The sequence below is a fragment of the Pelobates fuscus genome, chromosome 11, assembly GCF_036172605.1.
Source record: "Pelobates fuscus isolate aPelFus1 chromosome 11, aPelFus1.pri, whole genome shotgun sequence".
In the NCBI taxonomy this organism is placed as follows: Eukaryota; Metazoa; Chordata; class Amphibia; order Anura; family Pelobatidae; genus Pelobates; species Pelobates fuscus.
In genome coordinates, this window is record NC_086327.1 from 42,325,230 (window position 1) to 42,350,892 (window position 25,663).

Consider the following 25,663-nt stretch of genomic DNA (forward strand, 5'->3'; position numbering starts at 1 on the left):
CACTTCGATCTCTTCTTTCAATAAGCTTTTTTTTTTTTGGCCTAGCATTACTTATATAGAAGCTACCAGCGCATGCCTCTTTATATTTTCATTCCTCTGATGGTACAAAAGTGAACTCTAGCTTCACAACTAACTGACTTAAAATCCAAAGAAACTTGTCCAGCACACAGCAGTTGGTAAAACACACACCACATTTACTGAGTACAAATTTTTCGGAGTGCATTTTACCTACTACTGTGTGTCGGGACAATTTTCTTAACATTTTTTGTCCTGCTATTGGTCCCACTGTACGCAGTGGTGTATTTTGGTTTTGTGTTGCTCTAGGAATGATTAAACCTACGCATCCCCCCATCCCCCCTGTTTAAGATCCACCCATTCTGCTGTAAACGTCACCACTTCCTCTTTTGGTCTCATCTCTTTTTATTTAGGTTCCACCATTTCCTCTTTGAGCTCCACCTCTTCATCTCTGACCTCAAACTGCTTGGAAAAGCAATCTTTGCCATCAAACAGGTTACCAGTACCATCATTGCCCCAAAACAACCTTACAGTGCAAGCTTTGTCCCCAACCAGCTTATCAGTGACATTTCCGTCCCCAAACAGTGTATCAGAGACATATTTACACCCAATCAACTTGCTAAATCCATCTATGTTCACAAACAGTTTGCCAGTGCCATCTGGTATATCATGCCACTAAACTTTACATGAATAAACTTGGTATAACATTACAATCCGCTATAAATGCATATCCCTGGTATATCTTGCCAATGACCTGTAGAGCGCCTCACTCTGGAGCCGCTGCCTCTTAGCGAGAGCCGGGATGTAACATCAATGTTATTCAAGCTGGAAAAGTAGAGGTGTAATGTCTAGCTCACAGAATGCATCAGTTTCCAGAAGCAATGTTACTGACCAGGGCTGCCATCAGAAATTTTGTGGGGCCCGGGGCCCGTCATGGTTGTCACCCCCTGATGGCGGCCCTGTTACTGACACAAAGTGACAGAAGTCTTAAAAGGAGACTATAGTCACCAAGACCACTTCAGCTCAATGAAGTGGTCTGGGTGCCAGGTCCTCCAGGGTTTAACCCTACAGATCTAAACATAGCAGTTTTCAGAGAAACTGCTTTGTTAACATTGCAGGGTTAATCCAGCCTCTATTGGCTGTCTTCCTGACAGCTACTAGAGGCACTTCTGCGACACTGGATGCGAAAATCTCATCCAGCGTGCAGAACGTCCATAGGAAACAGTTCCTATGGACTGTTTGAATGTGCGCGCGGCTCTTGCGCATTCCGCTCCACTCGGGAGGAGAGGTCACCAGCGCAGAGGGAGCCCGGTGCTGGATTAAAGTAGCTGGAGGGGCTTTAACCCCTTTAGCGCCAAGGGAGGGGGGCCCTGAGGGTGGATGGACCTAAGGGTTATATAGTGTCAAGAAAACGAGTTTGTTTTCCTGACACTATAGTGATCCTTTAAGCATCCCTCTTTATCCACCTTTTATGGCCGCTAAAGCTCACATTCTAATGTAATTCAGATAACCAATAAAGCGTGCACTCTAATGTAATTACATTAGACAATAAAAGCCATATAGAGTAGGCAGCACTTATTGTGTTCTGCCCATCAGCATGTCATGTGTCCAGGAATACATCACTGCAGCCCCAGAGAGCCATAAACAAGTTTTCACAAAATACAACTTATTGCTGCTCTGCACAACTGGCAACACTTGACAGCTTCTTTTCCTTCGGGCTGGCGACACTTTCAATCCGTGCGTGCTCTAGTGCTTATAACACAGAGGGACGGCCCATGCTAGCACGTGAAGTAGGCGTGGTCTGTCCAGTCTATATAAGGAAGGGAAGCGCGTCCTCGGATTCTCTTTCCGCGCGGCGGCCCGGTAGGTATAAGCGGGGTGTGCGTGAGGCGGAATGTGAATGAGGGCCTATGCCACAGGCCAGTAACTAGATCATGGATACTCCTTGTTCTGCTGCTGGCACTGGCTACATATTCCGTGTGCCTGGATTAATACCGTGCATTGGGTTCATGGCCCAGAATGCACTCTCAGGCCGGTTCGGTCACTCTCTGGCCGGTTCGGTTCCGAGGCTGACAATCCGGAGTGCCCCGGACCGGCTGTAATCCATGAAAACGATAAGCCCCGCCGAGCGCGGCCTGGCAGTGCCCTAGGTTTAGGCCGGTGTTGTAGCTATGTATTAAAGCGCGTGGTGCACAGCAGCGCCCCCTGGGGTCCTCGTGTCTGGAATTATAGCGTATGTATCAAGCTATCCCGGGCAGAAATAGAATGACTGCAGGGCACTTGGAGTTACAGAGCTTTCTCAATGATCCATTAGAATTTAAATGATTAAAGATATGCCTTGGATTGATGGGAGTTATGGTTGTAACCTAGGGTGCTGAGGGCAGGCAGTTCTTGACCTAAACTAATGTGAATTATATAAAAAATTACTAACCTCCATAGTCTTGTCACTTTATTTTGTAATTTGTGATGGGGCAGTGTTTTGGCTTATGGTGAATATGTGTACCTTAATGTCTGATGTTAATTTGTTAAATGGCTCATTATTGTTGTAAGCTTTACTACATTAACATGTAGTTCGTTATGCCGGCTGCATAATGCAGAATGTGCATGGTCCCACACTACTGTATGACAGAGCTACTATATAGAATGTAGCATCTCTGAAACTACATTTTTGCTGGCTGTTAAAGGAGCTCTATAGTGCCTGGAATACAAATATATGATCTCATCCATTACAATGCTGTCCCATTGGAAAGCTTTTGTAAGTTAGAGTGCATGGACCGCTAGAAACTGCACCGTGCCTCTATTGGCTGTCTGATAACCAGCAGAGGCATTTAATCTCTGCAATAAAAACTATAGAATAACAGTTTTTGTTTTTTTAACTGCAGACTTGAAGTGGGGTGCATAGCACCCAGACCACTTGATTGCAATGAAGTGATTTGGGTGCCTTTAGTGTCTTGTACATTTTGTCTATCAAAGTTAATGACAGCAGAGACTAAATATTGGAAGTGCAATCTCTAATTGTATAATGTGGTTTAGCTGTAAAGTATTAATACTTGTGGTTTTAACGCTACTCCTTTTAAACAACTTTTCTTCTTTTTGTGTAAAGGCATAAACCAAGATGCCCGTTGCCAGAACATGGGTTTGTCGAAAGACATACGTCACTCCTCGACGTCCATTTGAGAAATCCCGCTTGGACCAGGAGTTAAAGCTCATTGGTAAGCTGTGAACAGAAAAAAAAAATCTTAGCCAATCTGTGTCTTGTAAAAGTTGCAATGTTAACAGACTTTGTTTTGATCAGGTGAATATGGTCTGCGTAACAAGCGTGAGGTGTGGAGGGTGAAATTCACTCTTGCCAAGATCCGTAAAGCTGCCAGAGAGCTGCTTACGTTGGACGAAAAGGATCCCAAGCGTTTGTTTGAAGGTACATCAGTTTGACAATTGGAATTTGGGGTAAATTGTGGAATTCTTCTGTTAATGTTAATTGGCATGAGAGAATAATTGGGTTAAGTGTTTATACAATGGTGACTGGGTGTCCAAAGTGCACTAAAAATATTTACTTCATTAATTTCATTCAGATTTATGGCTCCTTGCTTAAAATGTACAAAAGCCTTTAAAATTATTGTGCAGTGCTTGGTCAGTCTAATCACAGCAGATTATCGGGATTGATATATTGCGCAGACATGCATGGCAATTGCTGTAGACTGCCAATCTGATGCTTTTACAGCGGTATCACATTTTTGTGTAATGTAAGATATAGGTCTAACTAGGTTTAATCCGTGCATTGTGAAATCATAATTCTCTGAAAATACCAGTTTGTGAATTCTAAGTATTCAGTTTCTACTGGCAAGTTGTTATTTAACTTGTCAAGATTGCTTCCTTCTCTATAAAGTTGTCCCGTTCCTAAAATGTCATTCTGAGGTGGTTGACCGGGTGTAGTTTTTAAAATGGTACCAATTAAATATTTATTTTTTAGGTAATGCCCTGCTTAGGCGACTGGTGCGTATTGGTGTGCTTGATGAAGGCAAGATGAAGCTCGATTACATCTTGGGCTTGAAAATTGAAGATTTCTTGGAGCGTCGTCTGCAGACCCAAGTTTTTAAACTGGGATTGGCCAAATCTATTCATCATGCTCGTGTGCTGATCAGACAGAGGCACATCCGGTAAGTAGTAATTGCATGTACACTGCAGCTTTTGGCAAACTAAAACTATCCCAGGTTTGTGATGACTGCAGTTATCTTACGTGCCAGAATCTTGAACACTAGTTTTAATGGTGAATTTGTAACCCCTACATCTGTGCCCTAATCTGCTTGTTTCCGATCCAATGATGCGATAAGTCTTGTGGACCTACTATAGACTGCTTTTCTCTTGTGTTTCTGAACCCACATTTTAACATCTGAAAGGCAATATTGTCTTTTACTGTCCTGAATTAAATGTTCCCCTGTTTAATGTTCCTAAAGTTGTCTCTTGGTGTCTTAATTAGCACATGGAACCTCGTATACTGTGCAGGGCATATGGAGACCGAAAACAGCATGGTGACCTAAGCCTGCTCCATACTCATGTGATCCATTGAGTCCATTTTGTGGACATATTCAGCAAGGTCACTTTGGCTTTGTCCATACACCTTGTGAAGGGGTATACATCAATCTTGAATGCTGGCCATCTTGCCTGGCAAATACAAGTTTATAGTTTTTCTGTAGCAAAGGTAACGATACTAAACTGCTTCTTGGTGGTATACATCAAAACAAGCAGTTTTTGTTTTAACATGTCTTCAGATTGCCTTTGACTTAAAATTAGAAATTAGATTGCACTGTAGCTTTTTTTTTTTTTGTTCAAGTAATAGCCTAAAGAATCTTATTAGGCTTTTCCGGTCTAATTTACATTCAGTAATGGTTTGAGGCAAGTCTAAAAGAGGCAAACCAGTCTTCATGTATCCCACTCATTTTTGCTGTCCTTGTTGTAATTTTAGGCATTCTTGAACAGAGTAATTTCAGTATATATTTAAATATTCTTTGACTTGAGAAAGTATGCTTCTTCATAGAAAGCTACATTTATGGCTTGCTATTATGGTTTAGGTCTAGTCTAGTTCTTTAAGGCTTTGTTTACAGCTCTAAGTTTTGGTTGACAGGTGTATCTTTAATATTGGGGGCTAAACTGGCTAAAGATTTCTGCATAGCAAATGGGATTTTTTTTGTTTAAAGATGTGGTGTTCTGACTCTTATTTTCTAACTTTTAGTGTCCGCAAGCAAGTGGTTAACATTCCATCCTTTATTGTGCGCCTGGACTCTCAGAAACACATTGACTTCTCCCTGCGCTCACCATACGGAGGTGGACGTCCTGGCCGTGTCAAGAGAAAGAATGCCAAGAAGGGCCAGGCTGGTGCTGGAGGTGCAGATGATGAGGAAGAAGATTAAACATGTCATGCATAGAATTCAGGCTGAAAAGCTAGAATTGGAGAGGCTTATTTTGACCATCATGGAAGTAGTAAATGAAAAAAATTAAACCTTTTTTGGATTTAAGGATTTTTGTGGCTTTAATCTTCTCTGGTGATACAATCTGAATTAAAGCATGATCTTTTATCCATATGACTTGTCTGGGTGTAAGAATAACCTGCTAGTGGAATAGCTCATAAAAGTTGCAAAATTAAACATCTCAGTAGGCATAAGATTCTCAAAGTGCAGGACAAACAAAATGTGACAAAAGCTTAGTCACTTGTCAAGTGATCTGCATAGATTTATGTGTAACTATGTGCAATAATGGGCTTGGTAGAATGACAAACACTGGCACTGAAAGAAGACATTCTGAAAGTAATGGTTGTATCCTTTAATCTAAATTAAATCTTAATCTAATTTCTTCTTTAAAGTTAGTTTCATGTGAGTTGAAGAGTATTTCTGCAAACACCAAAAACACTGCAACATATGCAGTGTATGTAGACCCTAATTTACTTACCTGGGGTTTGCACAGCATGGTTACCCACCTCCACTACTTAAAGGGACACTATAGTCACCCAGACCACTTCAGCTCAATGAAGTGGTCTGGGTGCCAGGTCCCTCAGGCTTCAGATATAAACAGTTTCAGAGAAACTGCTATGTTAACATTTGGGGTTAAGTCAGCCTCTACTGGCTGTCTTCTGGACAGCCAGTAGAGGCGCATCTGCAATGCTGGAGGCATATGCCTCTCGTTAGGAGTGTCCATAGGAAAGCATTGCAAAATGCTTTCCAATGGACACTTTGAATGTGCACGGCATTGCTGCGCATTCGGCTCTGCTGACTACAGGCGAGGAGAAATCACCAGCGCTGGAATAAGGTAAGCGCCACAGGAGGGGGACCCTGAGGGTGGGGGCTTAGCGGTTTTCCTGACACTATAGTGATCCTTTAATATGGAGTCAAACTCCCAAGCGGCTGTTGAAGTCTGCTTCCTCGAGCTGGGCCTTACATTGCCAGGCTTGGCTCTCTCCATAGGAAGTAGCAGAAGCATGGCATGGACACCCTTTAAGTAGGGAGGATAATTTAAATATATCCTGACTTGGTTTCACTAATCGTGAAGGATGCCATGGTACTCCTAGCTCCATAATAGCGGTTTGGGGGTGCTGAAAGTCTACATGGTTTACAATCCCAAAGGACAACTTGCATGCTGCCAGGCAAAACATGCAATCTGCAGCACATGATTGCAGAGACAGGTCACTGGAACATTGGCTGACATTGTCTCTGCTCCCTCTTGCCTTTTATAAGAGGCAGAGATCACAGCTAAACTGACAAAGCTAAAATGATATATTTTTTTTTTATTTTTTTTTAACCCTGCATGCCTAATCGTTTTAGAGCAAGCATGTCAAACTCAAAGGCTAACACAGGCCAAATTAACCAGGATTAAGTTTGTGGAACACAAAAAAATCAAACTTCAATTTTCAAAAATGTAGGTTAATGTCAAAGTACAGTATAAAAATTTGGCTGACGCTCATAGTTTCAAAGTAAACCAGTGAATTTTAAGGAGATGTGCATTTGCATAAAACCAATGTTTCAGTAAACTACCTTGACATATATTAAAGGACCACTATAGTGCCAGGAAAACACTCTTTATTTCCTGGCACTATAGTGCCCTGAGGGGTAGGAAGGGGTTACACGTAACTTTCTCCAGCGCCGGTTTGGGAACTTTCCTCCATAGCAGCGTCATCAGCTGAATGCACGACAGGAACGGCGCACATTCAGCCAGTCCATAGGAAAGCATTCTCAATGCTTTCCTATGGACGCTGGCGTCTTCTCACTGTGAAAATCAGAAGGGAAACGCCTCTAGCAGCTGTCAATGAGACAGCTACTAGAGGCTAGATTAACCCATAGATAAACATAGCAGTTTCTCTGAAACTGCTATGTTTATAGAAGAAAGGGTTAATCCTAGCTGGACCTGGCACCCAGACCACTTCATTTAGCTGAAGTGGTCTGGGTGCCTATAGTGGTCCTTTTAAGGAAAGTTTGGTAATAGGACTGAAATGCCCCTTATCACCAGTCTAATACGGTCTCCCTCCCCAAATTAATACACTGCCCCTCTCCAATTTAACACACTACATTGTAATGTCCATCAAGCCCAGATCTACCTTAAGATGAGCTGCCTGTCCTCCAGTTCTGCTCTGGTCAGATGCTCCTCTGGCACTGGGAGCAGGAGCGGAGTGACTGGCCTGCTCTGGGGAAGACCAGAATCAAACTGGAAAGATCTTTCCGGTCTTGCGGCTGGTCGCAGTGACAGCACAAAGTGGCCCCAGGGCAGGAGGGCCGCAAATATATTCACTTTGGGCCGCATTGGGATACTTATAATAATGGTATGCCATCATGGGGGTCACTTTCTGTCCTGGGCTGCCATACTGTCTCAAAGGTGACAGACCCAGTAAATCACTTTGTCAAACTTCCAACTTGGAAATGGGCATCTAATATTTTTGGTGCTGTGAAAACAGTACATGGGGGAGGAGGGGGGAACTGGTGGAGAGACAATGCTAAGTAAAATATTTAAGCCTTTTTTACACTAACGCAAATCAGGATTATGGAATGTGAAAAGAAACAAAACAAAAGTATAACCACTAAATGGAGCCTGGGTAAATCTCAAAATATGCCATTTTGAATACTCTGGGTTGCCTACTTTTTAAAATGGTATTCCATAATGGTGGAAATTTTATTACCCAGGTTGCTATACTCTTTCCAAGGTGACACCCCCAGAAAATCACTGACGAATTTTCAACTTTGAAATAGGCATATAACATTGTCCTTGTGACTTCCCTCAAAAGTCATGGAAAACTGGTACATGGGTATACTGTCATATTACTGAGACAATGTTAAATCAAAATACTGAGGCTTTATTGTACTAACTCATATCAGGAATATGAAATGTCCTGTGAAAATTGAGTTCATGTCTGAAAAAGCACAAATAAAAGTATAAATTATCTCAAAATATGCCATTTGGAATACTCTGGGTTGCCTACTTTTGAAAATGGTATTCCTTAATTGTGGAAATAGTATGGCAGCCTGGTAACATCTCAAAGGCCCAGAAAATCACTTTCTCATATCTCCAGGTATGAAGATTGGAATGGGCAAGCCCTATATTTGACCCTGTAAATTTCCAAAACAGCATAAAGACTGCGCATGGGGAGACCTCACTGAACACAACTACGAGTGTTTTTGAGCAGTAAAATATGATATCCTCAATGAAAGTGCAGTTTTTGAGTGAGAAATGCAAAACCTAATATAAACTCTAACTTAGGCCAGGATATATATATATATATATATGTAGATATATACACTGCTCAAAAAAATAAAGGGAACACTTAAACACAATGTAACTCCAAGTCACTCACACTTCTGTGAACTCAAACTGTCCACTTAGGAAGCAACACTGAGTGACAATCAATTTCACACGCTGTTGTGCAAATGGGATAGACAACAGGTGGAAATTATAGGCAATTAGCAAGACACCCCCAATAAAGGAGTGGTTCTGCACGTGGTGACCACTTCTCAGTTCTTATGCTTCCTGGCTGATGTTTTAGTCACTTTTGAATGCTGGCAGTGCTTTCACTCTAGTGGTAGCATGAGACGGAGTCTACAACCCACACAAGTGGCTCAGGTAGTGCAGCTCATCCAGGATGGCACATCAATGCAAGCTGTGGCAAGAAGGTTTGCTGTGTCTGTCAGAGTAGTGTCCAGAGCATGGAGGCGCTACCAGGAGACAGGCCAGTACATCAGGAGACGTGGAGGAGGCCGTAGGACAACAACAACCCAGCAGCAGGAACGCTACCTCTGCCTTTGTGCAAGGAAGAACAGGAAGAGCACTGTCGGAGCCCTGCAAAATGACCTCCAGCAGGCCAAAAATGTGCATGTGTCTGCTCCAAAACAGACTCCATGAGGGTGGTATGAGGGCCGGACGTCCACAGGTGGGGGTTGTGCTTACAGCCCAACACCGTGGAGGACAATTTGGCATTTGCCAGAGAACACCAAGATTGGAAAATTTGTCACTGGCCCCCTGTGCTCTTCACAGATAAAAGCAGGTTCATACTGAGCACATGTGACAGAGTCTGGAGACGCCATTGAGAAAGTTCTGCTGCCTGCAACATCCTCCAGCATGACAGGTTTGGCAGTGGGTCAGTAATGGTATGGGGTGGCATTTCTTTGGGGGGCCGCACAGCCCTCCATGTGCTCGCCAGAGGTAGCCTGACTGCAATTAGGTACTGAGATGAGATCCTCAGACCCCTTGTGAGACCATATGCTAGTGCGGTTGGCCCTGGGTTCCTTTTAATGCAAGACAATGCTTGACCCTCATGTGGCTGGAGTGTGTCAGCAGTTCCTGCAAGACGAAGGCATTGATGCTATGAACTGGCCAGCCCGTTTCCCAGACCTGAATCCAATTGAGCACATCTGGGACATCATGTCTCACTCCATCCACAAACGTCACATTGCACCACAGACTGTCCAGGAGTTGGCAGATGCTTTAGTCCAGGTCTGGGAGGTGATCCCTCAGGAGCATGCAGAGGCGTTGTAGGGAGGTCATATAGGCATGTGGAGGCCACACACACTACTGAGCCTTATTTTGACTTGTTTTAAGGACATTACATCAAAGTTGGATCAGCCTGTAGTGTGTTTTTCCACTTTAATTTTGAGTGTGACTCAAAATCCAGACCTCCATGGGTTTAAAAATTTGATTTCCATTTTTTAATTTTTGTGTGATTTTGTTGTCAGCACATTCAACTATGTAAAGAACAAAGTATTTCAGAAGAATATTTAATTCATTCAGATCTAGGATGTGTTATTTTTGTGTTCCTTTTTTTTTTTTTAACTAATTCTACACTAAAAAACCACTGGTCATACCTCATTTTGAATACCCTGGGTTGTCTACGTTTGCATGCCATGATGGGGTTAATTCTCATTCCTGTGCTACCATACCGTCTCAAAGACTGAATAGGTCCAGCAAACCAATCAGGAAAATTTCAATGTGTAAAAACCGACAAGCTCTCTATTTAACCATGTAACTTTTCAAAACTCCATAAATCCAGTACATGGGGCGCATCGTTCTCGTGGGACATCACAGCATACAAATATGTGTATTTTATTGCAGTAAAAGCTAACAGTATTATGACATTAACCAGGTAGTGAAGTACTGCACACTAGTATCTTGATACACTGGAGCTCTGTGGGGGAGATCCGCTAGCTCCCGATATAGATCCAAAGAGTATAGAGCCACAGACTACATAGTGCATGGTGAAGAATAACATACATTTTTACTTACCGTAAATTTATTTTTCCTGAAGATTAGAGGCAGTGCTTTTACCAATGGGATTTCTAATCTGGAGTGAAAAAACAGGCAGGCAATTCTCCAAATTTTTAACACCCTCCCCCTAATTAAATCCTTTCCGTTAAATAGCATCTCACCTTGAACATACCCAGAAAATACACAAGCCAAATACCTGCAAAACACTGAGTTTATTAGAAAAAAGGGGAGGAAATATAGCACTGCCTCTAATCTTCAGGAAAAATAAATTTACGGTAAGTAAAAATTTATGTTTTTCCCTTCAGATTAGAGGCAGTGCTTTTACCAATGGGATATGACAAAGCAATTCCTGAGGGCGGGTTTTAATTCACCACTGCTTGAAGCACCTTACGCCCAAAAGCTGCATCCTCCGAGGCCAGTATGTCTAACCTCTAGTGTCTTTAGAACGTATGCCGTGAGGACCAAGTAGCCGCTGAACAAATCTGAGAAGGTGAAGCTGCTGCTCACAGAGCCCATGACGTAGAAACAGCTCTAGTAGAATAGGCCTGCAATTTCCGCGCCACTTGTGGAATATGCCAAAAGAATACAATCCTTCAGCCATCTAGCCAGCGAACTCTTTGAAGCCTTCATACCCTCCCTTGTGCCATTGAACAAGACAAAAAGACTGTTATCCTTCCTAAAGGATTCCGTAGCTTTAAGATATTGCATAAGACATCTCTTCACGTCTTGGCAGTGAAATTTACTTTCCAAGGCGTTAGAAGGATTCTGACAAAAAGTAGGTAACACAACTTCTTGGTTGATGTTAGAAGCAGTCAAAACCTTAGGGATGAACGATGGGTCGAGCTTTAAAACCACCTTGTCTTGATGAAAAAACAAAAAAGGAAAATTCGCCCGAAGAGCTTGGATCTCACCCACTCTCTTGGCTGATGTGATTGCCACCAAAAAAAACGTTTTTTAATGAAACAATCTTCAGGGACGCACTCTCTATTGGTTCAAAGGCTGGCTCACAAAGAGCGGAAAGGACTAAGTTTTAGATCCCAGGGAGGACAGGTTTCCCTAACATTGGGAACCAAACGGGTCAGAGCTCTGAAGAACCTTGATACCAGAATGTTTGAGGCTAAACATCTGAAAGAAAAGAAACTGATCGCAGAAACTTCAACGAAGCAGGTTTTAAACCCTTTGCAAATCCCATCTGAAGGAAACCGAGAATCTTCTGGATGGATGCGGAAACAGGGTTGACTTTAAACCTACAACACCACTGACAAAACTTGAGTAAATTTTAGACGTAGATTCCTTGTTAGACGCTAATGAAATTTTTATAACTTCAGGATCTAGACCTTTACTCTCTAAAATCTGGAGTTCAGATACCAGGCCGTCAACTGGTATCTCCGAAGGGTTGTAAGAGGCACCATGGCGTGTTCTAAAACTTCTTCTGATAGAGGAAGCTTCCAAAAAGTGGCCCCTGGAACATTTAGAAGAACCGAGAACCAACTTCGTCTTGGCCACCAGGGAAGGATTAAGATAATCCTTACTTTTTCCAACTTGATCTTTTGAAGTATTCTGGGAATAAGAACTACTGGTGGGAAGATATATGCAAGGTTGAACTTCCATGGTAATGACAGAGCATCTATGATCTCCGGATTGTCTGCTGGATTCAGAGATGCAAAACGTCTTGTCTTTCTGTTTGTCCTGGAGGCCATCAGGTCTATATCCGGACAACCGAAGCGGTCTGTAATGAGTTTGGTCCCTGTCAGGCAGAATTTTCAATCTGTTTGCTTTAAATGATGACGGCTCAGGGCGTCTGCTAACACGTTGAATTTTCCTAAGATGTGAACCGCTGAGATCGATAGAAGGTGAACTTCTGACCACAGCATGATCTTTGAACATAGACTTTCCAACTTTGCCGATCTTGTACCTCCTTGTTTGTTCAAAAACACCACTGTTGTTCGATTGTCTGAACGAATCTGAATATGCTGATCTTTGATGAGGAACTGAAATGCCAAGAGCGCCATCCATATGGCCTTCAATTCCTTGAAATTTGAGGAATTTCTCGTATCCTTCTCTTGCCAACACCCCTGCTTCTTTAGGTCCCCCAAAAAAACACCTTTTACCCTGAGCTTCTGAATTGATTGTGTTATCTTTAGCTTCTTCTCTTCTGGCAGGAAAATCTTCATAGCGATTGAGTCCAAAATTAGACCCAAGAACTGAATCCTTTGAACCGGCACTAATTCCGATTTGTTGAAATTTATTAGCCAGCCATGCGTTTGAAGAGTTTGTATAGCTGTACAAAGGTCTACTTTTAGCTGATTTTGGGACTCTGCAATCAACAGCCAGTCGTCCAAATAAGGGATGACATAAATCCCCAAACCTCTTAGAAATGCTGAGACGACTACTAGAAGCTTTGTGTATACCCTGGGTGCAGATGACAGGCCGAATGGCAGGGCCCTGAATTGGTAATGTCTGGTTACCGATTGGATGCACACCGCAAATCTTGTTTTCTTATGCCAAACCATCTACTGAACAGTTGGATCACCCAAAGGAGTTGTGTGTCTCCAGTTGACTTTATTCACACTTAGAAACCGCAAGGTTCTAGGCGGTCGGCTGGGTGGCAGTCCACGAACATAGACAGCGGTGTTTGGTTGTCGAGTGCATGGAATTATAATCGGACACTCAACAGCGCAAACACCACTGAACTACCACCCCTTCGTGTGTTCGGTTCAGTTCACCTGGAAAGAGTGGCATTTGTATGAAACAAACTACCGAACAAGGGACACACAACCCCATGTTACATGAATCGTTTAATTCGTTATTTTCTATGTTTTAGACTCCGGAAAGAAGACCGGTCAAAGCCTGAAACCCTCTGGAACTATTTTTGGGCTTCACCTCGTGGTCGACCGGTCTGAACTTCACTCGAATGGCGTTCCTAATCTATCGAACGGATCTGAGTGATATTTCGACAAAGTGGGCCCTCAGATCCCTGCTATTCGGTAACTTATGTGGAGTTCTGAACAATTCAAATGTGTTTTATGGGGTTTTGCAATATTGTATATTTTCTGTACCTGGGAGATAATGTAATTAAAGAGTTGTTCTTACTCAATTATCCCCCAGGAATAGAGGAGGAGTCTATGAAATGTTGATTAGTCCCTTGTCTCCAACAAGGTCCACCAGGGGAAAATCCCTGGAATGTAATTAAGAAACCCTTTGCATGGGGAGTTGCATAAAAGCCAACTGTGGCTGAATAAAAATCAGATGACTCCCAGAACTGTGTATCGTCCGGTTTCTGGGGAATTGGGATTATATTGCTACACTGCGCTTCCCTTTGATGTTCTACAGTCTACAGTGGAGATATTGATTTTAATTTCGCAGCTCCGCTAAACCATCCAACTCCGTCGAACTCCTCCTCCTCTCTGTTCGGGTGGGCCGAATTCACTGCTTGCCCGCTCGACCTAACTTTGCATACAAATTTGGATACTGCATGCTCGAATGGCACATCCTTATATATAAATAATTTGCAAAACATCTTATCCGTTCATAAAGTGTCCTCATCACCTTGACAACCCAATTCTCATACTTTTTGGAGTTGCAGAGGTGACATGGACCAATCAGAAGTTAAGTAAGCCTATATAATACTCGTTTAGGCCCTTATTCAATGCCCTATTGTGGTTTCTATCTTCATACGCATATAGTGCATTAAGTAAGCTTCTCTTGTATATTGACCATGACTGTTTCTGACTATGTCGCTGTCCTATATAACGTTAAGTCAAAAGGTATGTTAGCATTCTAATGCTAACACCACACACAAATGCATGCCTGCAGTCAAATGCCAACATTATACACAAGTACACCACTGCTTTCAAATGAAAGCAGTTCTCTTCTTAACAACAGACAACTGCATTCAAGGCTAATTAAACATACAAATGCACCCCTACATTCACACACATACTCCATACAAATCATGCTTACATTCAAAAATCACTGCACAGTGCTAAATACAACCTTGCAAGTATGGGCAAATGGTAGATCCCCAGCTGGGAAACCATTGTGGAAATTGTATGAGACATGGGGTTCAATCTTTTGGTTGGCAGGCAAACACAAAAAAAAAGAGAATAAGCATTTCCATCAACTACCTACTCATTAGCAAATTATGGAAAGTTTGAGTTTTTTAATCTGGTATATAAACTAAACCTGGACGAAGAGTTTATCTTTTTTTTGCCATTGAGAAATGCATAGCAAATTCTGTAGTCATCCATTTGTAAATATTAAAACCAAACTAGGTGGTTAAGTTGTCCTCCAGATCCTGGGTGTAGCATACAAATAGGGCGGTAGGTTTAGTTGCAATAGTCCTTTTCATTGGATGTATTAAACACTAGGCATGTGCATGGGCAAAAAATTTGGTTCGGCACTTCCAAAATTCAGTACTTACGAAATTCGGTACTTACGAAATTCAGTTTGGACTTCCGAAATGCGGCACTTCAGTTCAGGACTTTCGGAAATTCGAGACTTCGGCAAATCTCTAACTCTAACCCTACCCCTAACCCTACCCCCAACCCTACCCTAACGCTACTAGGGGTAGGGTTAGAGGAAGGTTGATTTAAAGGTTAGGGCTAGAGTTAAGAGTAGGGTTAGGGTTAGATTCCTGTCATCATTACCTTAATTTCCATCCCTCTCCTGTTTTGCCACTTTTCAGAAATCCAAAGAACTTCGGCACTTTCAAACTTCGGCAATTCGGTTCGGCACTTCAGAAATTCGGCAATTCGGACATTCGGAAGCTTTTAAATGTCTGAATTTCTGAAATTCGTCCGAATTTAAATTCGGACCGAAACAAATTGCACATGTCTATTAAACACTTTATGCACAACGTGGATGAAATATCCTCTGTAAAAATATACAAGATTAAATTACCTGCACACTATCACTAGGGGGCACAATATACAGAAGTGATGCTAACCTTTCCTTGACATCCTTGGTAGCAATGAGATACTCCTCCTATATTGGCAGGAAACATAAATTAAACCCCTTTAGCATTTTATCCTGCCTACACAGGTAAGAGCTGATGACATATTCTTACAAGGGACCCTTTCCCCCCTCTATTTATTGTTTTGACATTCATTTTATTGTTTTAAGAGGTCATGAACTTTTAAAGAAACATTACATTGCTTTTTTTTTGCTTTTTTTTTAAATATCTAGTAAAAAAGAATGTATTTTTCCTTCCGGCATTTTTTCATTGGGGAATGCGAAAAAACAACTTGCAAAAGTCTATGTTTGCGTCCTGGAGCAGTGAGCGTGCATGTGGTCGTGGCTTCCCAGGGAGCTGTAATGCAACTTGTTGCAAAGGATGAAAGGCAGGTACGCTCTAACTTAGTGAGTGACAAAGTAAATAGAAATGGGGATGTTTCTATCCCCAGTAATAAATGTGCTGATTTCTAATTAAATTAAATTGGTTTTATAATCTGTCAGATAAATTAGACTCCAGACACACTAAGCACTGTGACAATTTTGGCTCTGAAGTAGTTCTGGAGCCTGGATTCCAGTGGCCCTGTCCCTGCATTGTGTCAAACCATTTTCCAGCAATTTGACACAGTTTAATTACCTCCACTCATTGCTGCTCATCCTTATGCTTTCTCATTAAGCAAGCAGCGCAGAGGGGATGGGTTGTTGGGGACTTGTTTAGCATTAAAACATTAAAAAAGGTTTAAAACGTTCTCTCATCCTTGCCTCTACATTCAGTGACTTAGATAGATGGCAATGTTTTCCATTTTCCATTTCAAGCTCAGCGAATATATAAACTTATCTATTTTCCAAAACTACTCTATCCATTACAGGCTCTTCTCACAGAGACAAAATATTACTTATTAAATGATTACGCAATTTCTCTGAAGGGGTGCAACGAACCGGGTGACCCTTACTGAATTATATCAATACAAACCGTAAGGAGACCTTAATCTGCTTAATGAATATAATATGGCCCAGGGATAGGCAACCTTCTGCACTCCAGGTGCTGTGAACTAGATCTCCCCTGATGCATTGCCAACATTAGGGCTGTAGGAGCATTATGGGAGATGTAGTCCACAATTCTGGAGTGGCAAATGTTTCCTACCCCTGATCTAGCCTCTCCAGCACGACCCCCTATTTATTGACTTACTGGGCAAAGCCACCTATATAATCCTAACCTAGATTCCCATTTAGCCTCCCCTGTCTCTCTGTCTACTTTGCTCTTTTACTCTCAACAATTCTTGCCCTCGCATGTTGTATAAAATCCCCTTTTGATGACCACTGTTAAGGCATGAAAACATTCCAGGAAGCAGTTTAACAACCCATCCTTTCAATCTCTCGTGGGCAACCCTAACATTCTGAATGGTTCTGCTACCTTTCCCTTTAATGAATGAAGATCAATGAACAAAAACTACCTACAGAATGTTGTCAACTTTTCTACGGTATCTTTGCTTACCCTTTGCCTCTGTTGACAAATCTGAAGTAATGTCCCTTTTTCATCCCAGGGGACTCTCATAATTTCCCTATCTCAGCCTTTCCCCACTCCATGAGATACTGTCACGGTTGCTATTGTTGTTATGTTTTTTTTTTCTTTTTATTGTTTAGTTTCTTACTTTGTAACTGAATACCAACGGTACCCTGATGGGGAATGAATTTCCTAACTTTTTGTCCTGGGTGGTCTCCTGGGTAAGCTTGGAGATAATTTCCATGACTGCATGTGTCTTCTGTGGTCCTGGGATATTGGAGTCTCTCCACTGGCGGGCCACAGACTTACTCTTACAGGGGGAAGTCTCATAATATCACTCTCCTTATACACTAGGAGTGCAAGTGCTGCTTGGTGCATGGTACATGATGATATCAAGCCTCTTCAAAGTACAGAAAACGTCCCCATGCTGTTTGGCTGCCACCGTTTTCATTACTGTCTTTTAAAAGTGTTCTATTCTGGGGCTAGCTTGCTGACTTAAAAATATTAAAATAGTTTGATTGACTGCACCCTTCTTATCAGAATGTATGAAAAGGAGGATCCTGGAAACATATAGTCTACAGAGGAGACTATAAATCATTTTTGAGGCGTCCCCTGCAAGTTCTAAGCCAAGCACGGCTGCCATTTCAGTAACCAGGATCGCCTGGATATGGATGTGGCAGGCTGAAGAAGATATTCAAAATTTACAGACTTTCAGCTCTTTGCAATGAACAAATCAAACAAAAGCAATTGAAATAGCTCAACACAATGAATGCTTCAAATGGTTTCCCCAAATTCTACTGAAATTGCAACTTATAATGACTTCTCCAGTCTCAAAATTATTCAACCCCTTCATGGCAAGCATCTTTAGTACCCTATTGCTGTTATGACTTGCTGAAAATGAGATGCATAGACAGACACCAGCTTCTGGCAGTATTCCTGAGGAATCTTAGCCCACTGATCATAAGAATTTGGGGAAACCACTCGAATCATTCATTATGCTAGGCTATTTCAATTGCTTTTGTTTGATTTGTTCCTTGCAAACAGCTGAAAGTCTGTACATTTTGACAATATTCCTGCTTTTCAGTGGGGGTTGAATAATTTTGATGACAGCTGTATGTAATATATAAATTCCCACCACCCATATAATGGAATACTTAACTTACCCAAAGTAAGTATCCTTATATGCAAATGTAGTCTACAAAATGTTGCGGTAGACCCTGAATTGTGTGCGAATCAACGCGTGCTCTCTACTGATCTCCAGCAATTTGACACAGTTGATAGGGAAGCCATCCATTCAGGATGAAGTGGGAAGGAACACACACACCACCTCAGAAGGACCAATGAGATCAAAGAGTAGGCTGTTTGTATTATACTTGTTTTTAATACTGGTCTCTGAGTAAGTACCGCATCAGGACTATTTTCTACTTTCTATTTCGCTGGAGTTCCTGGTTTTTACTCTATATAGTTGCTGCAAGTACAAAGGAGTACTAGGAGGAGATATTGGCTCCCAGATTCTTGTTCACCTAGATCGGGGCTATCAGGGGATGTAACTGGGGTTTTTAAGGTACTTTTTGGGGTTTCATAAAATTTTATGCTCTCTGGGAGTAGGAGAGGTCTGCCCACTGGAAGCTGGATCCCGGTCTTGGGTCCAGGGTGGGTGTAAACGCAGCTGCATCGCTGGAAGTGGGGTCTGCAGTGCTCATGGTGTCTGGTGGAGTGCTCGAATTCCTCAGTGAACACTAGGAGCATCGATTGGCAGAGGCACTCGGTCGGGGTGCCAGGCAGTCCGTCACACTCCTCCTGGGCTCCTCACCTCCCTTCCTTTCAGGTAGTTGTTATTCATTGTTTCAGGTATCTCCGTGTCAGGTGGCCAGGGCCGGATTAACATAGGGGCTGATGGAGCTGCAGCTCCAGGCCCAGGCCCATGGAATAGGCCCATTGATTTAAAAAAAAAAAATGTAAAAAAAAAAAAAATTTTTTTTTTTTTTTTTTTTTAAATTTTTTTTTTCACACATTACTCTTAGGGATTCCACCTGGCTTTTATTTTATTGGCACAGCCAGTATTTGAGGCTGCCTGGCTGGTGCCAATATTGCAGTGATACTGGCAATATAAATGCTGGTATTTTTCTCAGTATAAACAAGAGATTACTATGCAATACCAGCACTGGCCAGTAGGGGTCACTGTATGTGGAGACAGGCAGAGATAGGAAGTTCCAGCAAATCCCTCCCTGCCTATCTATACTCACTGATCTGCAGGGGTGCAGCTACAGAGAGTCCAGACAGCAACTCCCACCCTGCAGAGACAGCCTATAGCTCAGAGAAGTAAGGGATGGGGGAAAGGCTGCAAGGAGACATACACTGAGACACTAAGGGACATTGGAAGACATTATGACACAGACTGTGGTGTCTCAGTGCCCCCTAGTCTCCCGGTGCCCCCAGTCTGCCAGTGTCTCACTGTCCCCATGTCTCCTAGTGCCTCAAGTGTCTCAATGTCCACATGTCTCCAAGCTAGTGTATGTGGCCCTGGTGTCTCAGTGTCCCCATGTCTCCCAGTGCCCCCATGTCTCAATGTCCCCATGTCCCCCAGCCAGTGTCTCTAGTGTCTGTGTCCCTGGTGGCTGTGTCCCCATGTCTTCAAGTGTCCCCTATTTTCCCAGTGTCCCCATGTGTCCCAGCCAGAGTCCCCTAGTCTCCCAGTGTCACTGGTGTCTCAGTGTCCCTAGGTCTCCCCGTGTCCCCAGGTCTCCCCGTCTTCTTAGTGTCCTAGTGACATGGGGACCCTGGGATATATGGGGACACAGGGAGACATGGGGCATTGAGACACTGTGACACATAGGATCACTGGGAGACCTGGGGACACGACACTAGGGGACACTGGGAGACATGGGGCACTGAGACACTGATACATAGGAACACTGAGACCTGGAGTAATCGACACATGAGGGCACTGAGTCATGAGGGTACTGGGAGACATGGGGGCACTGGGAGGAATCCATCTATACAGCAGAATCAAACTAAGTAGTTTTTTGGTGATTTTACAGCATTTTCTCTTATGTCACTCCTTGTGATTTACATCATGTGATGTCACCCATACATATTTAATTATGCAAATTAGTAAGGCCGGTATGTTTTTCCAAGAAAGGTGGCAACCCTAACTACTTTTCACATACTCTTACTTAAGTATGGAAACGTAAGAGGGATGTATGGGAACAAAACTTGTGTGGACTGGCTGACAATGAATATAGTTAAAGGGACACTATAGTCACAAGAACAACTACAGCTTATTGAATTTGTTCTGGTGAGTAGAATCATTACCTTCAGGCTTTTTGCTGTAAACACTGTCTTTTCAGAGAAAATGCAGTGTTTACATTACAGCCTAGGGATAACTTCACTGGCCACTCCTCAGATAGCTGTTAGAGATCCTTCCTGGGTTATGGCTGCCTACAATGCATCCAAACATTCAGTGTCTCCTCCCTCTGCATGCAGACACTGAACTTTCCTCATAGAGATTCATTGATTCAATTCATCTCTGTGAGGAGATGCTGATTGGCCAGGGCTGTGTTTGAATCATGTTGGCTCTGCCCCTGATCTGCCTCTTTGTCAGTCTCAGCCAATCCTATGGGGAAGCACTGTGATTGGATCAGGCCACCTCTTCTAATGATGTCAGCAGACTGCTTGTGTTTCTGAGTCTAACAGCATGCAGAGTTACAGCTTCAGGCTTGAATACAGTAAGATTTTTCTATACTTATGGAGGCATGAGGGGCCCAGGGGTGCTAGATTGTGGTGTTAACACTATAGGGTCAGGAATACATGTTTGTGTTCCTGACCCTATAGTGATCCTTCAAGGTAATGCTGACTTTGGTCTCTCTAACACTGTGGCATGTTCCCTTTCTTCTACACTCACTACACACAGCTTTTCTCTGTCCCAGACTATATACCAGGAGCGTCTGCTTGCTAGTAAGAAGGTAAGGAGACAAGTGGACCAGTGAGTGCTAAGGGACAGTCCTTAGAAAGCGTTGCATCATGCATTTATGCCAAGCTCAGGGTGCTGTCTGCATAGTATGCCCTTAGTTGGCCAGCTGCATGATTGGCAGTCAGCCTGACATGCATTCATGCCAGGCTTGCCTTCTAATTCTTTGGGCAGACATGTCCTCTTTTTGGGCATGTTCGCCCCTTTTGGCAGGTTACATGATTTGTGTCAGTGGTACACCCTTTTACCGTGCCCATTGACTTCCTGCTTGACTGGACGTTGCTGTTAGGGGTTATGGATTTACTTGAAAGATGAAAACATAAATTAGTGAGAGATTAGCCTAGGGTATGTGTTTTCTTATAGCTGCTGTTTTCTTTCTCTCCAGCACCATCTCCATCAGATACATGACGCTTGGGAGTGTTTTACTGTTTTTGGTCGATATGATTCTGTAATTAGGCCCGTCATAATTGTCAGCACCAGGCCCACTGGGCTCTTAATCTGGCCCTGCAGGTGGCATGATGTCATCGTGAATCCCCCAGCAACCCGAACGCAAAGTTCTTGCTTTCCACTTTGTGTCCCACCAAAGAAGCCAGCAAATACCTAGTGGTCATTCTATTTAACAATTTGCAGAGATTATGATTCATGCTATTCCAGTAGTCCAGTGTACATGGGCAAATAGTCAATGTATAAAAGTTATATTATTGCACATGATGTATAACAGAGGGAAATAATTCATAGGAATAAATGAAAGAATAATAAGTACCATATTGAGTCTTCATTAATGCACATTCCCACTATAAATATACTAACTAATCATATGTGAAATAATAAAGAATTTAATAATAAAGAGTAAAAAATAAATGATACATATACATCTATATTAAAATATATATATATATATATATATATATATATATACATACACACAAATGATGAGCAAGGCACTCAAAGACTCTAAAAGCGACACTCCAGGCACCAAAATAACATAATTGAAATTAAGTTGGTATGGTGCCAGAAGCCACCTGGACGCATTCTTACCTCAAGGGCTTAAACTGTTATCAAACGGTTTAATGTTAAAGTTGGTTCCAGCGGCGATATCCACTCCTCCCTTGGCAGCGTTTAGTGAATGGGGAGACAGCTGAGCACTCTCAGCCAATCAGCAGTGCCCCTGCCTGACGGCACTCCGCACTTCCTGAATCTGAAAATTCAGAAGCCAGGTGACACCAGGGAAGGAGTGGACATTGTCATTGGAGACAACTTTGGTGTTAAACCATTTGAGAACGGTTTAACCCTTTGAGGTAAGAGTGCCTCCAGGGGCCTTCTGGCACCATAACAATGTCATTTAGATGTTTTGGTGCCTGGAATGTCTCTTTATGTATACTTCCTTGCCTAATTGCTAACTCCAGCCAAATGAATAAAAAAATCAAATACAGAGCGAGCACTCTCAAGACTTTCTTCATCAAAATACAACAGCGTTTATTGAAACAGATTCAGGCATATTCAAAATCAAGCATATTAACGTTTCAGTCCTACACTGGACTTTTATCAAAATAATAGAACCAACAAATGTTTGTGATGTCCTTATATAGGACATTAATTACAAACATATATATAAAAGAAATATAATTGAAAAATATCTGAAAAAATTATAAAGAATAATAAATAATTGAACATATTGAGAAAAAATAAAAATAAGTAAATAATTAATACATAAGTAACAATAAACATTGTAACAAAAATACACATAAAAATACCAAAGCTATTGTATAAGTTTTATAGCTTCGGTAAAATGCAATTGAGGGGATTCATTTTATTAAGTCCTTTGTGGACCAAGGCAACCAAGATGTAGATCCAGAAAGCTTCACCGCACAATAATTCACAGTCACAATCCCACCCTCTTGTGTTAATAGGGAGTTTAAGCATGCGTGGGATAGGCATAAGGCTATCCTAACTATAAGATAAGGCCAGGGACTAATTAAAAGTATTTTGAGATACTGGGCAGACTAGATGGGCCAAATAGTTCTTATCTGCCGTCACATTCTATGTTTCTATGTGGTCAATAGCCATGAAGTGCAATACAGGTAAAGGGTGTCCTGCTAGTAAAGATGTCTGGCCACAGGTTTATCCGACTGTCCTTCTGATAAAGAAGAGCAATGTCCTCGTATGCATTCTCTTAATGTAGTTGAGGTTATGCCAATGTAGATGAGGCCACAAGGAAAGATGATCTTATAAACTACATATCTAGTAGTGTACTTGATCTTATGTCAGATATCAAAGTGTTTTCCCGGAGTAAGGATGATTGAAAAAGTCGCTCGGTGTCATGTGGCCACAGGTGACAGCTTAAGCATTTATAGTAGCCAGCATTTGAGAACGCTTTTTGGTGCTTCGAAGACTGATCCGTATGTACTAGCATATCACGTAGCCTGGCATTTCTCTTATAGCTCATTAGTGGTGGATTATGGAGCAGTCCTGGAAGATTAGTGTCTCTAGTAAACATTTGCCAGTGTTTATGAATAACCTGTTTCAAGCAAGGGGATTCAGTGTGATAGGTTTGCACATAAGCCAAACGTTCTGGTTTAGGAATTGGTTGAGGGTCTGCAGCCGTAGCCAACTTGTTTCTACCTCTAGTTAGAACCAAATCCAGAGTTTTGACTTGTATCCTACTTGAAGAAGGAATTGTCACATTTCTTGTAGTTGAATTTCGCAGGTATCTGTCGCTGAGTTATTATTGATGACGCACTTGAAGTGGGATACTGAAAGCTAATTTTTCAGTGCTTTAGGGTGGATGCTATCTGCATGTAATAAAATATTTCTATCTGTTTCCTTATGAAACAGTGAATATCTCATGTAGTGGTTGTTAACGAAAATCAATAGGTCCAAAAATTCAATGCTCATGTAATTTAAGGGAACAATTCACTGGGCTAGATGACAGATTTAGACCGTTCACAATGTTTTGCAATTCAGATTCTGTACCAGAGCAAACTATGAACACATCATCAATATAGCGGATGTATTTCAATAGGAATTGTTCATAGCAGGGAAATGTTGTAATCTCATCAATGTACGTGAATGCATTTGCATATTTGGGGACCATTGCTGCCCCTAAAGAGGTCACCATCCTTTGGACATAAAATTTGTCCTCAAACCTGGAATGATTTAACATAAATGTCAGATGTAATAGTACAAGGACAAACCCAATAAGTGGACCCACATAGTGATTAGAGCTTGAAAGGATCTTCCGCATTGCTTCATCCCATCCTGTGTGATAACTTTATAACCAGTAATGCTGGTGACCCAGGAATGTCCTTGCTATGTCAAATAACATCAGCCGTGACCAGTATTACTGGTTAAAATGGACTTCAAAAGTTTATACAGGGTTATCCTACATCAGGATGGGATACATGGAAAAAAAAGAGTTACTCCAAGCACCATGACCACTTCAGTGTTTTTACTTGCAGGAGGTGTAACTCTACCTCCGGCACCATCATCAGCCAGCCCGCTAATGTCAATTCTGTGCATAAACTGTGCACAGCGGGTTATTTTTTTCCCCTGAGAGCTCTCAACTGACACTCTCAACCAATGAACGATCATCAGATTCTGCATCTGGCTTCTGAAGCTCTGTAGAAGCCTGATGTACATTAATTGTCTTTAGATGAGGCTCAGTATCTGGTAGCACCCAGGTAGGAGGCTAAGCATTGCAGTACAGTTTGCCCCATTACATGGGTATGGCACCATACTCTCAGCATCATAATCACTGGGCTGTATTGGTTATGATGCTTGGAGCAACCCTTTAAGTAAGGAAACAGAGAAAACTAATATTGAATAAATCAAATAACAAGGGAAAAATTATAAAACCACTTCATCTCATATTTTTGAGATAGCACCAGTATTAAAAAATTGTGAAGTATAGTTGGTTCCCCATTGGCTCTACTCCAATGTTCCTAGACAAAACAAAGAGCAATGATAAACTTCTTGCAGATTAAGAACATACGAGTCTCCTATTATTAACAACATTTTGTGACTTATTTTAATGAATGTCTTAGAAGTAAAATATGGAAAATAGGTAGAATATGGAAAATGCAGTGTCTGTGTTTGAAGATAAGTGTGTTTTTTATGGAGTATGCATGTAAATGAATACAGGGGTGTGCTTGTGTGTAGCAGGGGTGTATTCACTTATAAACACTACTAGAGACAAAGACACACACATTGAACACACACCAGACACACACAAATGCAAACAGTCACAAAAGCCATATAATAATTTACATATTTTAGCTGCTATTTTCATACAGTGGCGACTCCAGGAACAAAACGTATAGGAGCACATTAGATACCACAGTCAGAACTGAGAAGAACTATTAATTTCCACTGGAGGGTAACATCTGTCTGGACACACTTACATAATCACAGACATAAACAAAGATAATCACAGACACGTACACACTATCAAAGGCACACAGAGACATACAAAATATTCACAGACATAC

The 25,663-nt window shown here is 41.9% G+C and overlaps 2 protein-coding genes across 2 annotated transcripts in view; one reads left to right on the top strand and one right to left on the bottom strand.

The window, feature by feature from the left end:
- MBOAT7 (membrane bound O-acyltransferase domain containing 7) overlaps positions 1 to 25,663 on the bottom strand; it is a 148,123-nt gene that overhangs the window by 57,543 nt on the left and 64,917 nt on the right. The window lies entirely within an intron of this gene.
- Positions 3,089 to 5,528, top strand: RPS9 (ribosomal protein S9). Its single transcript, XM_063436717.1, has 4 exons — positions 3,089 to 3,227; positions 3,311 to 3,433; positions 3,986 to 4,172; positions 5,246 to 5,528. Exons 1-4 carry the CDS (start codon positions 3,131 to 3,133, stop codon positions 5,421 to 5,423), a joined length of 585 nt encoding a protein of 194 aa, XP_063292787.1. The 5' UTR covers positions 3,089 to 3,130; the 3' UTR covers positions 5,424 to 5,528.

What these genes read in the sequence shown, in the direction of transcription:
- RPS9 (XM_063436717.1), top strand. Translation starts at nt 3,131, where the DNA reads ATGCCCGTTGCCAGAACATGGGTTTGTCGAAAGACATACGTCACTCCT. An exon ending in TCCCAAGCGTTTGTTTGAAG is followed by an intron (nt 3,434 to 3,985) that starts GTACATCAGTTT and finishes TTTATTTTTTAG; the next exon opens with GTAATGCCCTGCTTAGGCGA. An exon ending in ATCAGACAGAGGCACATCCG is followed by an intron (nt 4,173 to 5,245) that starts GTAAGTAGTAAT and finishes TCTAACTTTTAG; the next exon opens with TGTCCGCAAGCAAGTGGTTA.